This window comes from Cebidichthys violaceus, unplaced genomic scaffold (assembly GCF_023349555.1).
Source record: "Cebidichthys violaceus isolate CVI_PGR_0920_01 unplaced genomic scaffold, fCebVio1.0.p SCAF_29, whole genome shotgun sequence".
Classification (NCBI taxonomy): Eukaryota; Metazoa; Chordata; class Actinopteri; order Perciformes; family Stichaeidae; genus Cebidichthys; species Cebidichthys violaceus.
Genome location: NW_027176472.1, coordinates 2,534,043 through 2,548,505, shown reverse-complemented (window position 1 = coordinate 2,548,505; position 14,463 = coordinate 2,534,043). Strand labels below are relative to the sequence as shown.

General features: G+C 40.9%; 1 protein-coding gene across 1 annotated transcript in view; it reads left to right on the top strand.

Annotated features, from left to right (window-relative positions):
• LOC137880611 (semaphorin-3D-like) overlaps nucleotides 1-14,463 on the top strand; it is a 59,151-nt gene that overhangs the window by 17,436 nt on the left and 27,252 nt on the right. Inside the window, 1 exon segment of the mRNA XM_068722053.1 lies at nucleotides 10,488-10,672. Coding sequence (XP_068578154.1) covers nucleotides 10,543-10,672 — 130 coding nt within the window. The 5' untranslated portion in view covers nucleotides 10,488-10,542.

Genomic DNA, 14,463 nt, shown 5'->3' with positions numbered 1-14,463 from the left:
AAATTGTGTAATGAATGCGTGTTAAATCGACGGATCGACATCAGTCCGTTACACCACTTCTGGACGTTGTAGTTTTAAAGATTGAAGATTTCTACAAAAGTAAATAACTGTCTGTTTGTTTGCCTCGACTTCCTCAAACGTCGTGTGAACCAAGCAGCTCTGACAGATGAATAACCGTAACAACAAGTCTTTTCTCTGGAGTTGTGTCAGAATCAAGAGGCCCGTTTCCTATTCTTCTCTTTCCTGACGCTGCCATCTGGAAGCGGATGACATCAGCCCTTTTTTCCTCTTCCCAGAATCCCTCTGAGACAGAGAGCGGATATTTCCTCGAGGCCTTGGTCAGATAGAGGGAGAGGAGGCGGTCATCACAGAGAGGTGAGGAAGACGGCTTCCTCTTCACAGAGTTCCTCATCCAGTGCAGCTCAGTTCCCACAACGCTGTTCGTTGGTCTTGACTCTCGTCCCTCTGGAAGAAACGAGGCATGCACTCGTCTCGCTGTGTGACTGTCACTTCATCAAAACAACCACAAAGAGACACAAAACAGCCACAAAGTGATAAAAACAATTACAAAGAGATACAAAACAACTTCAAAGAGATACAAAACAACTACAAAGAGACACAAAACAACTACAAAGAGATGAAAAATTATTACAAACAGATACAAAACGATTACAAAGAGATACAAAACAGCTACAAAAAAACACAAAATAACCACAAAGCGACCCAAAACAACAAGCTAAATCACTATAAAGTTCTGTTCCCACAACGCTGTTTGTTGGTCTTGACTCTCATCCCTCTGGAAGAAAAACGAGACTTGCACTCTTCTCGCTGTGTGACTCTCACTCGACCGCACAGTCTTTTCATCTGAACATGAAACCGGTGTGTTCCTTCACCTCTTCATACTTTTCTATTCATGTTCATGAACTGTGGAATAATGAAGCTGACCAGTGTTTTTGTTGTAGCACAGTGAGATGTTGATGTTGGGTTTTAGGACCTTCCTCCAGCTTCTGTAACTCTTTGAGGGTTTTAATCACAATGATCTCTTCTCTCTGACAAGTCTTAAAGGTATAACATGCAGCATTTTACAAAAGAACAATGTATATACTGGAAGAAATCATCCCTGGTGACAGGCTGTTCTCATACATCTGTACCGTCCAGAATGAATGTGCTGCAATTCGTAGATATCTCAAGAAATCAATACGTATTCGATCCACGTAAACATGAACCAGGAAGTATATATATATATATATATATATATATATATATATATATATATCATTACTGGAGGATTATTCTCGACACACTTCTTTATCTTCTTTCTGATTCATCACATGCTGATAAACATAAAGGTTTAAACCAAGTTATCTTGCACATCGATCACTTTTACAGATCGCTTCCTTCAAAGCTCACGACCAGCTGACCTATTTAATAGTTCTTTAACTTTTTAATTCATGCTAAAATATATGCCTGATATCAGAAAACCTTTGAAGTGACGTTGAACTGAGCCAACCGGATCCAGACTGAGACCTTTTCAGACCGTGTCGGTTCTTTTGAAGCAGAATCCAGGAGTTCTGCTTTCACTTCGCCTCTCCTTTAATCACTTAGTAGTTATTTGTGCATCTGGGATTCATATATTTTGGGGGTTTAGACAAAAGAATGAAGGTAATACAAAACAGGAACTTTTATTTATCACGTATTCATCATCTTGTCACGTATTTATCATTCAGGAGTTTAATTATCTATGTCGAAAAAATATCTATTTTTTCATTTCATCTTCTTGTAAAAGCAAGTCTCACTTTGTTCAAATGGTTCCAGGAGAAGACTTTGGAATATTTCACCATCACTCACACTTTTGTTCTGGATTCAAGAATGTTGTTTTGGTTTCCTGTGGAGAGTCTGACGTCTCTACTGGAGGACTCTGAAGTCACAGAGGCATGGATCAACTTCTGGAACTTCAGCAGACGATGGAAATAAAACAGAGTCTAGATTGTAGATAAACCCAAAAACTAAACCATCAAGTCACGGCATGTACGGCGAGCATATTTTCATATTAATGCCAAAGTCTGATCCCATCTCGTTTGTTAGAATTTCTCTAGAATATGACTCGCTGGAGCATTAACATCTAAGAACAATCTGATATCATTGATTTTGACTGCCTCATGGACCGGACTCCATTGAGATATATAGAGATTTAAGAGACACACAAAACAACTACAGACATACAATGACTACAGAGACACAAAACAACCACACGGAGTTACAAGGAACACAAATCTATCACAAAGAGACACAAAAGAACTGCAAAGAGATGAAAAATGACTACAAAGAGACACAAAAGAACTACAAATAGGTGAAACATTTGTACAATCGGATACAAAACGACTACAAAGAGACACAAAAGAACTACAAACAGATACAAAACAACTACAAAGAGATGAAAAATGACTACAAAGAGACGCAAAAAAACTACAAATAGGTGAAAAATTACTACAAACAAATACAAAACAACTAGAAAGAGACACAAAAAGACTACAAAGAGACAGAAAAAAACACAGAGAAAAAAGAGACTACAAAAAGATACAAAACGACTACAAAGAGACATAGAAGAACTACAAATAGATGAAAAATGACTACAAACAGATACAAAACAACTACAGACACAAAATGACCACAAAGCGACACAAAACAACAACAAGAGGCTAAACCACTATGAAGTCTGTGTCTTTGTCTGTTGGGCCTTTTTGTCTCATAATCCACCGATGAGTAACAGTATCATTAAATTGTTTGCCAGTAACTTCTAAATACTTCTAAGTATGTCTTTTATTAAGTGTTAATCCAGCAGCAGCAGCAGGTCTGTTTCCACTACACAGTCTCTCTCTGCAGAATCTATTTCTACTGCTGCAGTAAATTCCATCCAAATGAGCTTTTTATGTGTTTGAGTCTGAATCAAGAATCCTTCAGTAATTTCCTTCTCAGAGAGGGAAAAAAAGACCCTAAAACGAAGTCATTTGTATTCATTATGACTTGAGCAGGTTGCACCGAGTGTACGATAGCGATACCAGCGGGTTTACAGACGTCCCTGAGCTGCTATAGTTTCACACTCTCTCTACACGCCTCCATCTGGTTGAAGCATGTTTTCACATAGACACACATCAGAAGGAGTTGGTCATGATGTCATTTCCTGCTTCAGGTTTGCATCGATCTCTCTGGTGATATTTAAACACAGATATTGGTACATTTTTACATACGGTAGGACTGAAACTGTGTAAATCCAAATGGAAGAAATGAAGCAAATAGATGGCCTTGAGATATCCATGTGATCTGAACATGAAATAAAATAGATTTCTGTACTTTGGCTCAACATCCGCGTCGGCCTTGTGAGTGTTTTTTTCACCTCGGCACGTCGGTGACGTCTGGGAGGATTTCCAGTCAGTAAATCTAAAACAGTTGCGTGAAAGAACAAATGTTTGAACGTCAGAGGAAGACTCTGAGATTTACTGTCTCTCTTTCATCAGTTCCATCCACCAGAGTACTTTCACATGTTGTCAGAATGTGTGTATTCCTCCTCCTGAGAAAGTAGGTCTGAACATTTCCAACATGTTTTACTGATGTGACATGTTTCATGGGACAAATGCGCTAGTTCACACATTTCAAGAACAGGATTTCTTCTTTTAGTTCTTCTATGCAAACTTAGTTTTCATATTTTGTTGATGCATTGAAGTGAAGAGTCTATACTTAGGCCACAAAAGTACTGCGTTCACAAAAGGGTACTGTGTTTTTGAACCCATACGCCACTAAGACCTCCAACCCACACCGACTTCCTCCGACTCATTTGAAACTTCAAAAGCAAACTTAACCACGAGAAAATAAGTTTCAACTCAAAACGTAGTTCACAACGCAGTTTGGTTGTGTGGGAATATTATTTTCCAAAGACAGGACTGAGCACCATTGTGTAAAAGTGACTTTTAAACATCTGCTGTCTTTATTAAGAGGACACACTGCTCAGTGAGGAACACACATACTTAAGAGAAAATTGCCTTTTTCAGCATTTGGAGAAACAAGAATCACCTGCTTTTCTCTTTCTTGATCCATAACGGATGAAAAGTGGCATGAATAAGAAATAACGATGGTGTTTACATTGACGGTTTTGAAGTTGCAGCAGTAGAATAATGAGCGGATCTCATCCAGATGTTGACAGTTAAGTGTTAAGTGATTTGTGTCCGTCTCTCGATGTTCGTGACTGTGGTTTAAGCTTTGCACTCGTTCCGTATGTTTTCATACGAGCGATACTTAACACTTCTGTTCCTGCTACTACTTTGTCTATGTGGCCTTCAAACAGTGCTGTTACGCTCCGCTCCCTCACAGAGGTACAGATGTCGGGTACCAGGGCGCCTCAGGGCTCATGTTAGCAGTTTGATAGCATTCTAATGAATCTGAATCACCTATCAAGTCTCTTTTTTTTTCAAAAGTTATGAATACCTTTTTTCTTAAGAAGTCAAACTTAAGTTGTGCCAGATATATGAGTCATTTCCTCTTCATTTGAATGTTGCTCATGGATATCTGAGGCTCATGGGAATGTCTTGATTTTGCAGATATTAAGTCATAAAATTACCGGAGAACTTTGCCGTCAAATCTGTGACTCATTTAATTGCGATCCATCCAATAGTTGTTGAGACATTTCATTAAAAAATCAGAAATGTGAACGTCACGGTTGCACTAGAGGGAAATCAGGGGATCAGTGTTCTCTAAACCTAACTGTCGGTTTTGTTGCCTAAACCTAACTGTTGGTGGTTTTGTTGTCTAAAGCTAACTGTTGGTGGTTTTGTTGTCTAAACCTAACTGTTGGTGGTTTAGTTGTCTAATCTAACTGTTGGTGGTTTAGTTGCCTAAAGCTAACTGTTGGTGGTTTTGTTGCCTAAAGCTAACTGTTGGTGGTTTTGTTGCCTAAAGCTAACTGTTGGTGGTTTAGTTGTCTAATCTAACTGTTGGTGGTTTAGTTGCCTAAAGCTAACTGTTGGTGGTTTTGTTGTCTAATCTAACTGTTGGTGGTTTAGTTCTCTAAAGCTAACTGTTGGTGGTTTAGTTGTCTAATCTAACTGTTGGTGGTGTAGTTGCCTAAAGCTAACTGTTGGTGGTTTAGTTCTCTAAAGCTAACTGTTGGTGGTTTAGTTGTCTAATCTAACTGTTGGTGGTTTAGTTGCCTAAACCTAACTGTTGGTGGTTTTGTTGCCTAAAGCTAACTGTTGGTGGTTTAGTTGTCTAATCTAACTGTTGGTGGTGTAGTTGCCTAAAGCTAACTGTTGGTGGTTTTGTTGCCTAAAGCTAACTGTTGGTGGTTTAGTTGTCTAATCTAACTGTTGGTGGTGTAGTTGCCTAAAGCTAACTGTTGGTGGTTTAGTTGTCTAATCTAACTGTTGGTGGTGTAGTTGCCTAAAGCTAACTGTTGGTGGTTTAGTTCTCTAAAGCTAACTGTTGGTGGTTTAGTTGTCTAATCTAACTGTTGGTGGTTTAGTTGCCTAAAGCTAACTGTTGGTGGTTTTGTTGCCTAAAGCTAACTGTTGGTGGTTTAGTTGTCTAATCTAACTGTTGGTGGTTTAGTTGCCTAAAGCTAACTGTTGGTGCTTTTGTTGCCTAAAGCTAACTGTTGGTGGTTTAGTTCTCTAAAGCTAACTGTTGGTGGTTTTGTTGTCTAAAGCTAACTGTTGGTGGTTTTGTTGCCTAAACCTAACTGTTGGTGGTTTTGTTGCCTAAACCTAAATGTTGGTGGTTTTGTTGTCTAAACCTAACTGTTGGTGGTTTTGTTGCCTAAACCTAAGTTTCAGGACTTTGACAGAGAAAAGAGGGCGACACATAAACGACAGAGACTGACGGCAGATTAAGAGTTAAGAAAGCAGAGCTATTAACTTCATGTTGAAGTAATAAGATGACAGCAGGGATCAGCGGGGGACGACGGATGGAGGGAGTTCAGTTATTAAATCATGGTGAGGATTAGAGGGAAAACCTAAAGCTGTCACCTCCTCCCATCACAGAGACAAGGAGACAAGAGGAAGACTCTGAGGAAGAATGAGAGAAGAAGGGAGCAGTGAGGAGGAAGATAGAAGAAATACTGAAGCATAAAGTTGTAAATAAAAAAGGTTAAACAAGAAAAGGTAGAAGAAGAAGAATTTCGGGGGGGGGGGGGGGGTAAAGGAATCCGGTAAATCAGCCCGCGCTGTTAAACTGAGATTCTTCAGCTTCCCCCTCGAGTGGCCGGACACATTTTCACCTCGTCCTCCTGTAAACACAATAAAAAGATTTAATCCCTCGAGCGGCAGCGAGAACACGCCGGTGGGTTTTTCTTCTTCTTCTCCGGGGAGACGGAGGTCAGAGAAAGCATTTGAAGTATTCTGAGGCTGTGATTTTTACAAGGCAGGTCAAGAGTGTGAACGGTGGTGTTGAAAACGGCAGCTTCGTCTATGAACCTGCTACAAAAACTACAACTTTTACACTTAAAAAAAACAGCTTTTTCCTCCCTTTTTGAAGCTTGAAATGTCAGCAAAGCACAATATTTTCCCTATTTAGAAAGTCCCTTTTTGGACTTTTTATTCACTCCTTATTCAAACAAACCGTTTCCCTCCACTAACATAGGAAGCTCCACACAAAGAGCTCCTATTTCAGGATCGTGTGTTCTCTGTTTTTAAATGTTTCTTTCTCTCGTACCGTATCTCTTCATCTGCGCTAACATAACAGGAAAAATAGATTAAAATAAAATTAAATCTGTAACCCCATGCCGTCCCTCGCCACATTATTAAACGTGTGTAATAATGATGGAAGTCCAGACGTGGCTGCAGAACCTGGATGTGGAGCAGCTTGTTTACTCATTGTTGAGCAACAGGAAGAGGAAATAAAGATGGGTACGAGCTGATAACATGGGAACTGCTTCCCCTCAACAACGTCCTCATCTCTATCTTGAGAGTCAGATGTCATTTTTACCTTTTAGATATTTGTATGTATTTCATCTTTATGATCATGTTGTGTTCATGTACTTCAGCTTTAGAGGCTTCCAGACGAGTTGTGACCTAGAAAAGATTTTTTTTAAAAGCATCGACTTACTAAATGAACTTCCAACTTGACAAGAAAACGACTGACGTTTAGGAGAAGATCCTTGTTTGAGAAGCTGGTTTAGAGTTTCTTTGATGAAGAGGTGGAATTGAAATGTTTAAGAGTTAATCCTGCTTCCTGATTGGAGACAATCATTTGTACCTCAGGTGTGTGTTAACATGAGTGTGTCTTTGTTACTAGTGTGTATTCAGACGTGAGTGATTCAATCAAACCAACAGAGAAACTAACGATGAGTTTCCTTCAGGGATTTATTTGAAAAACTCTTTTCAACACCCAAGTTTCCTTCAGAGAAAACACACACACACACACACACACACACACACACACACACACACACTGACAAACATACACACACACACACACACACACACACACACACACACACACACACACACAGACAGAAAGACAGACAGACAGACAGACAGACAGACAGACAGACAGACACAGACGAGCAGGAGGAGACAGTTTGTCCCTCGTCTGTCTCCGTGTTGACGCAAAACAATGTTTCAAACAATGATGTCGTCAAACTTAAATCACAGCTGTTCGTCTGTCTACGGTTATATTCCGAATGCAAACGTTGTAATTATTGGTTTCATATTTACATGAAGGTGGGCGTGGTCACCACAAGAAGACATTTATCTCTGTCTGCTGGATTTTACTTCAGCTTCGTTTGAAATACTGTTTATTTAAAGTTGTTTACTCTTCACTGCACATACACACAAGACATTGTATTCATTTACTCCCTCCTCTCTCTGTCTCTCTTTCCCTCTTTCTCTCTCTCTCTCGCTCTCTTTCTCTCTGTCTCTCTTTCTCTCTCTCTCTCGCTCTCTTTCTCTCTGTCTCTCTTTCTGTCTCTCTCTGTTTGATTTACAGCAACATCTTTTTATTTTGACTTCCTCCTAACACACAAAACAAACTGAAATGATTCATCTTCATGTTTCAAAGTACAGTTAAAGTCTCAAACAAGACGGCTTATGAAAATAATAAAGAGCAGAGGATGATCTGTCATTACCAGGAATTACAAGGGAATGCTTTTAATTTGAAAGGGTTTTATCCCGAGGCTACCGTTAAGTGGATAAAAGGTACAGGATATTAAAGGATTAACTTATGAGTCATGCATGTTGTTTGGAAGTCTGTTTGTAACCTTAAGGATTTGAGACTCGTCCCCACTTTCCCACAATCACAACAGAACATTTTGAAGTTCATGTTTAGTGTAGAAGAAATAAGAGACTCTGCTGGGTTGGAGAATGAAATGCCTTCTTATTGATGCAATGCAGAGATCTCATCAGATCTTATCTGAGGAATTATGAATTCAGATTTCTGTCTCAGCCAAGTTAAACCTCTCTGACTGTCTTTGCTCTCTCAGCAGGCGTCTATTCAACCTGCTGAGCTCTTTAAAACCTGCTGACAACATGCAAGCCAGCCGGCCGCCATGATGGATGGTGATGAATTATCACGTGAAAACATGGTCAGTTTCAAGACCCTCAGTTTGAGGTGAAAGTAAAAGTAGACTACTGCAGACGAACAGGAAGAGATTCGAAACAACAACAAAAAGACACAAAATTAACACAAAGATCCATAAAAATACCACAAAGAGGCACAGAACGACCGCAGAGAGACACAACATGACCACAAAGAGACACAATATGACCACCAAGAGACACAACATGACCACAAAGAGACACAACATGACCACAAAGAGACACAATATGACCACCAAGAGACACAACATGACCACAAAGAGACACAACATGACCACAAAGAGACACAATATGACCACCAAGAGACACAATATGACTACAAAGAGACACAACATGACCACAAAGAGACACTAAATGACTACAAAGAGACACAACATGACCACAAAGAGACACTAAATGACTACAAAGAGACACAACATGACCACAAAGAGACATTAAACGACTACAAAGAGACACACCATGACCACAAAGAGACACTAAATGACTACAAAGAGACACAACATGACCACAAAGAGACACTAAATGACTACAAAGAGACACAACATGACCACAAAGAGACACTAAAGTATAGTCTTTGTTCGGAGGCCTTTTACTTGTCTGGCGTGTCGTCCTTCCTGCTAAAGAGGAAAAGGGTTCAGCATTAAAAGTAGCTAACAAGCTAACTGTCTTTCCTCTCTCAGCAGCTACTTCCTCCCCTCATTTCTCAAACCGAGCTCTGAGAATTGTCCGGTCTTCCACAATAGCAAACGGTACAACATGATAAATTGCCTCGTTTCCTTCGTGAGCTATATGTTCCCACATTAAAACACCAGTTCAGCTGCACATATACATACATTTCTTGTCGACCAGAGATTTGTTCAGGTGTCCACCCGCTTGCTAAGGACACATCCGAAGTGCAGAGGGAATAAGGGAATAAGTCTGTTTCACAAATGTCCAGTAATTCAATTAGACTCGATATGAGGATTGTTTGTCTCCCAAAATGCATTGGTCCCTGTGTATCTGTGAGTATCAGATTCATCTCTTTAATGTGTTTTGTTTCCACAAAGCTAATCTGGTATCAATCTAATACCATGTTTATTTAATAGTTTCTTGTTTTCCTCACTAAGTTTCAAGTCTCCACTAACGGAAAGTAAATGTTCAGGTTGTCTTACGGCTCGTTCTTTGAGAATCTGTCTCACTGTTTATGGTCTAGGTGGAGCTCTCTTTCTCTGTCTGTCTCTGTTTATGTATGTATGAGCGTTCGTGTGCTTTTGTATATGATTTGTAAATGAGACCTCTGGATTATCGTGCTGGAGCGGCCAAAGGACCCCCAGTCCGTGTTTTCTCAGATTGAGAGAAAAGAAAACATTGATGAAATCTGAGTTAAACCGGTGAACAAATTTCTTCTAAAGAACGTTTGTTGATCTTTAAGGTGGACGTAGCAAAAGTTAGACTAACATTTTCCACCCATAGAGCAGCCTGGTCTCACTCACAGTGATGAGTGAACCCATCAGTCATCATTAGACTCAGAGCAACTCAGGGGACCAATGTTTGTGTCATGTGACACTATGCCACTGACTCACATGTTACCTCACCTTATAAGCAGGCGTCAACCTCTACTTCTGAAGAGTGAAGTCAACGCTTCACGTGTTAAAGCTGCATTCTCTCTAGTGTCCACCAGGGGGCGACTCCTCTGGTTGTATAGAAGTCTAGTCTAAAATGACTCTACTTCTCTCTTGATTTATTCCCTCAGTAAACATTGTAAACATGAGTTTATGGTCTCAATCTCTAGTTTACAGTCTTCTTCAATACAGCATGATGTTCATTTAGTACATTATGATCCATTTAGAGTCAAACAGACCGTTTAACAAAACATCTAATGTGTCTCTCTCCGTCTCCCTCTTCTTTAATTTCTCCTCTCGTCAGCTGCAGCTGCAGACTTCGATGTGACCGGTCAGACCTTCTTCCATCTATCTCAGAGATGACCGAGCCAGGAGCCAGAGGAGTGAAGCCTCCTCAGATACTGATGCTGTGTCTCCTGCTGTGGCTGCAGACGGCAGACGGCAAAGCCGGGAGGCAAACCGGACCACGGCTGCAGCTCTCCCACTCAGGTAGGAGACGCTTCAAGAGAGACGACCCTCGGGACTCCACACTACGTCCGTCAACTCTTATTTTGTTAGGGTTTCATCCATTTGTGGCAGACCACAGAACCGTCTGTCCACCATGTGTCTCTTTCTTTGACTATTTTCACATGAGAACATCCGACTTTCATTCTTTTACTTCCCCCCTTTCTACCGCTGCAATAAAAAGCTCGGTCAAAAGTGGATTAAGTTGCTGTTGAAAGTCTGTATCCAGTCTGAGGTCGATGAAGTAATGTCTGCTTCACACGGCGTTCAAAACGCAGCCTGTTGGCCGCTGTTCCCAGAGAAATAACGTCCTCCGACATACGGTAAAAGTACTTCATCTCTTTGTTCCTGAGAACATCGAGGTCCCAGTTAAACGTCAGCAGCAGATGCTCTTTGTTTACAGTAAAACACCCAATGGGAATAAAGTGGGAGATTAATAGATGAACGACATGGGAGGTGAAGCTGTGTTAATGGGTGTCATGGCGCCCATAAAGGTTTAAAACAGCCTCAATTAGATTAAATACTGGCGGTGAACTGTCATCACAGATTTACAGACTTACGTTCTTGACGTTAAAGGTTCACGATAGAGTCAGAGCAATGCATTGACTTTGTGTTGTGTGAAGGTGCCTCTTTGTCACCTTTGTCTGCTTGCAAACAGCAGAAAAATGCCTAAAAGCGGCTGTTTGGTGGGATGAAGCATCAACGTGGGTAAAGAACCCAGAACTAAGTTTTTATAAACTGAAAAACATAACCTTTACGAAGACAAAAGTGAGGCATCAGCAGGAAGAAAACCGTGTGATCCTGACTCTCAGTATGTCTTTACGTTACGTGTGCAAAAAGCATTTTGTCCGAAAGTCAGTTTCATGCTAACTATATTTATGTTCGTTCAGCTAAAGCATTTTGACAGTATGCAGCTTGTGTTTTGGTGGGGTGTGCAGTATTATGTTTGCTAAGCGCTTTAGCTTTACTACGTTAGCTTGCTAACACTTAGCTAACTTGTCCCATCATCCATTTAGTGTTCAACTGATCCCCTGGTAGACATAGTCGGGTTAAAATGATCCTTTGACAAGCTAAAAGCTGAAGTTAAGCTACAGGTCGTTGTGGAAACGGACTGTTAAAACCCCGTTAGCTCTGTCAGCACTGTTGCCACTGTTAGCGCCGTTAGCACTGCTAGCCGGTGGTGCAGCCCTCGCCATGTTGAGAACCGTGTGGAGGCAATCACTCAATCATAGGTATGCTCTGAATTTGGAATTTGGCAACTTTTTAAAGCTGAAAGTTAACCTGACTGTTTCATTTTAAAAAGAGCCAAAATGTTTAAAGACTGTACTTTTACAGCTGTCCTGCTTAAAAAGTGGACCACTGCTGCTGAAACTAAAATCTTCACCATCAGAACACACACTCACTTAAATCACCGGTGAACTCCTCGGCCCACTTCCAGTCACTTTAAAACTTGTTTGCGGCCCGAATGTGTGCTTTCCTGCTTTTGGCAACCAGCAACACCACTAGAGCCAACAACTGTTTCCTATTCAGCAGCAATTAGTTCAGGCAGGCCGGTTTCACCATGTGACGGTCGGTGAGATGTTTGTGGTCGGCTCACTGAATGAATGACTGGACGGATGAATGGAATCGGTGAAGCAGCGACCGTGTTGTTCTTTACAACCCAGGTTTAGTGAGACGGGAGGACTTTGGAATGAATGTGACGCGACGGGATGATGGAAGTCAAACAAGACACGACGTGAACGTTACCGATACGATGGAGGAAACGGGAAAGTCCTGAAAGTTGGAAGGTCATTTCATTAAATGAGGCAAATCGTAGGAAGCTGTGGACTTTAGTTCTGAATTAAAGATATTTCGCAAATCACTATAATTAGTACATTTTAGTGCATGTTTTTTAAGACATTGCAGCTGAAAACAATAAGATCTTTATCTTTAACACACTTTCATCGTTTCCATTTGCTTCCTTTCGATTATTTTCTCACACAATCATATATTTTAGTTTTAACAATAAGAGTTCTTTAACTTCCTTAACAATGAAAACAATCAGACTGACTCAGTTAAGAGACTAGCTGGTGAACATAGTGGAGAGTTCAGCAGCTAGAGAGAGAGAGAGAGAGAGAGATGTTTCCATCAGGAGGTGGTGGAGACCAAAAACGGAGCTAAAAGAGAATATTGGACAAACAAACACGGGTCCCGTCCAACACACAGACCTTGACTTGGTTTTTTCTCATGGTAAGAAAAGGAGAGACGACCGCCTGCTTTAGTCCAGGTTCTCACGAAAGGAACTGGATTAAATGTGTCCAAAAGGGGGTCCAGTTAGATCCACAAGCAGACGTGAAGACCCCCTTATTACACACACTGCATCAAATAAGTAGACATAAAAACTAATAAACGTAGATTAGAAGTTTAAGTTGGAAAGAGACGTTATTTATGTGGCCTGATTTACCTGAAATGTTCAGACTCAAGAAGAAGTTTTTCTTTTTAAGGCAGCACCGTCACATCAAATGGAAACTTCCACATGTCTCATGTATCAGGTAACGCTTTCATGACAGTTCAACGTTGCAATCTTGGAATTCAATTTAAAGTTGTGTGGATGTGGAAAAGAAGCAACACGTGTTTGTGTGTTGAACCTCGAAGAAGTTTGGTTTCTACAAACCTCAAATACGTCGATTTATTTCTTCTCTTCCTGTAATTGTTTTCCCTCGAGAGCAGGTGACCTCCTTTTTTCCATAAATAGTCAGGATCTCCTTCTGGAACAGATCTCATGATGTCATCCCACTGGCGTGTGTGTGTGTGTGTGTGTGTGTGTGTGTGTGTGTGTGTGTGTGTGTGTGTGTGTGTGTGTGTGTGTGATACAGTAGCAGCTCAGTGGTTTTTCATGGCAGTAAAGCGAAGCAGTGAAACTCCAGTTAATGAAGTAAGACTTGATTCTCTCGCTGCAGGATTGACATTATAGAGACTATTAAGATTTTATAAGCCAGATACTCAGACAAGAGCTTCAGGGGCAACGAACACACACACACACACACACACACACACACACACACACACTGTAGGAGAGAGTGTGTGCGTCACAGCTGACCCAGTGTTTGACCTGAGCAGGAATCCAGAGAGACCAGCCCTCATCCTGCAGGGAGACACACTCTGTTAGCCTTTAACCTGACTAGGAGTGTGTGTGTGTGTGTGTGTGTGTGTGTGTGTGTGTGTGTGTGTGTGTGTGTGTGTGCGCACATCATTGTACCAAAGGTAAACTAAGAGATGTTTGATGTTAAAGAGTTTTACCTGTAACTTGTAACACTGTAAACCTTTTTTTTTTTACATGTCACATATTTAGTTGTCCTCCTCAATCCTGCATGAATTATGTCATCTTCAGTCGTCAAATTGGTGTGAAGTTTAGATCTAGACTCCATGAAAGTCCAGACTTACTGAAGTGAATCTCAGTGATCTCAGTCTAAAGTCGTTGAGCGTATCTTAACAACACGATGCGACAAAACACGAGAATTAAGCGATGATATGAAGGCTTCTGATCGTCGTGAGTCGTTGTCTTCATGCCTCGCTGTGATTGGCTCAGCTGAGATCAGATTCGTTCATCACCACAGCCTCTGATATTCATTCCAGTTCTCACCAAACCAGTTTGTTCCGCGTCTACAACCACGTCGTCGCGGCGCCGCCGTTGACGTTGACTCACTACTTCTTTACTTTTTCTTAAAACTTTCCAGTAGTTGTGAAATCGTCAACGTGTCTCCACCCGTCTGGGGCTCAAGGCGAGTTAAAACAAA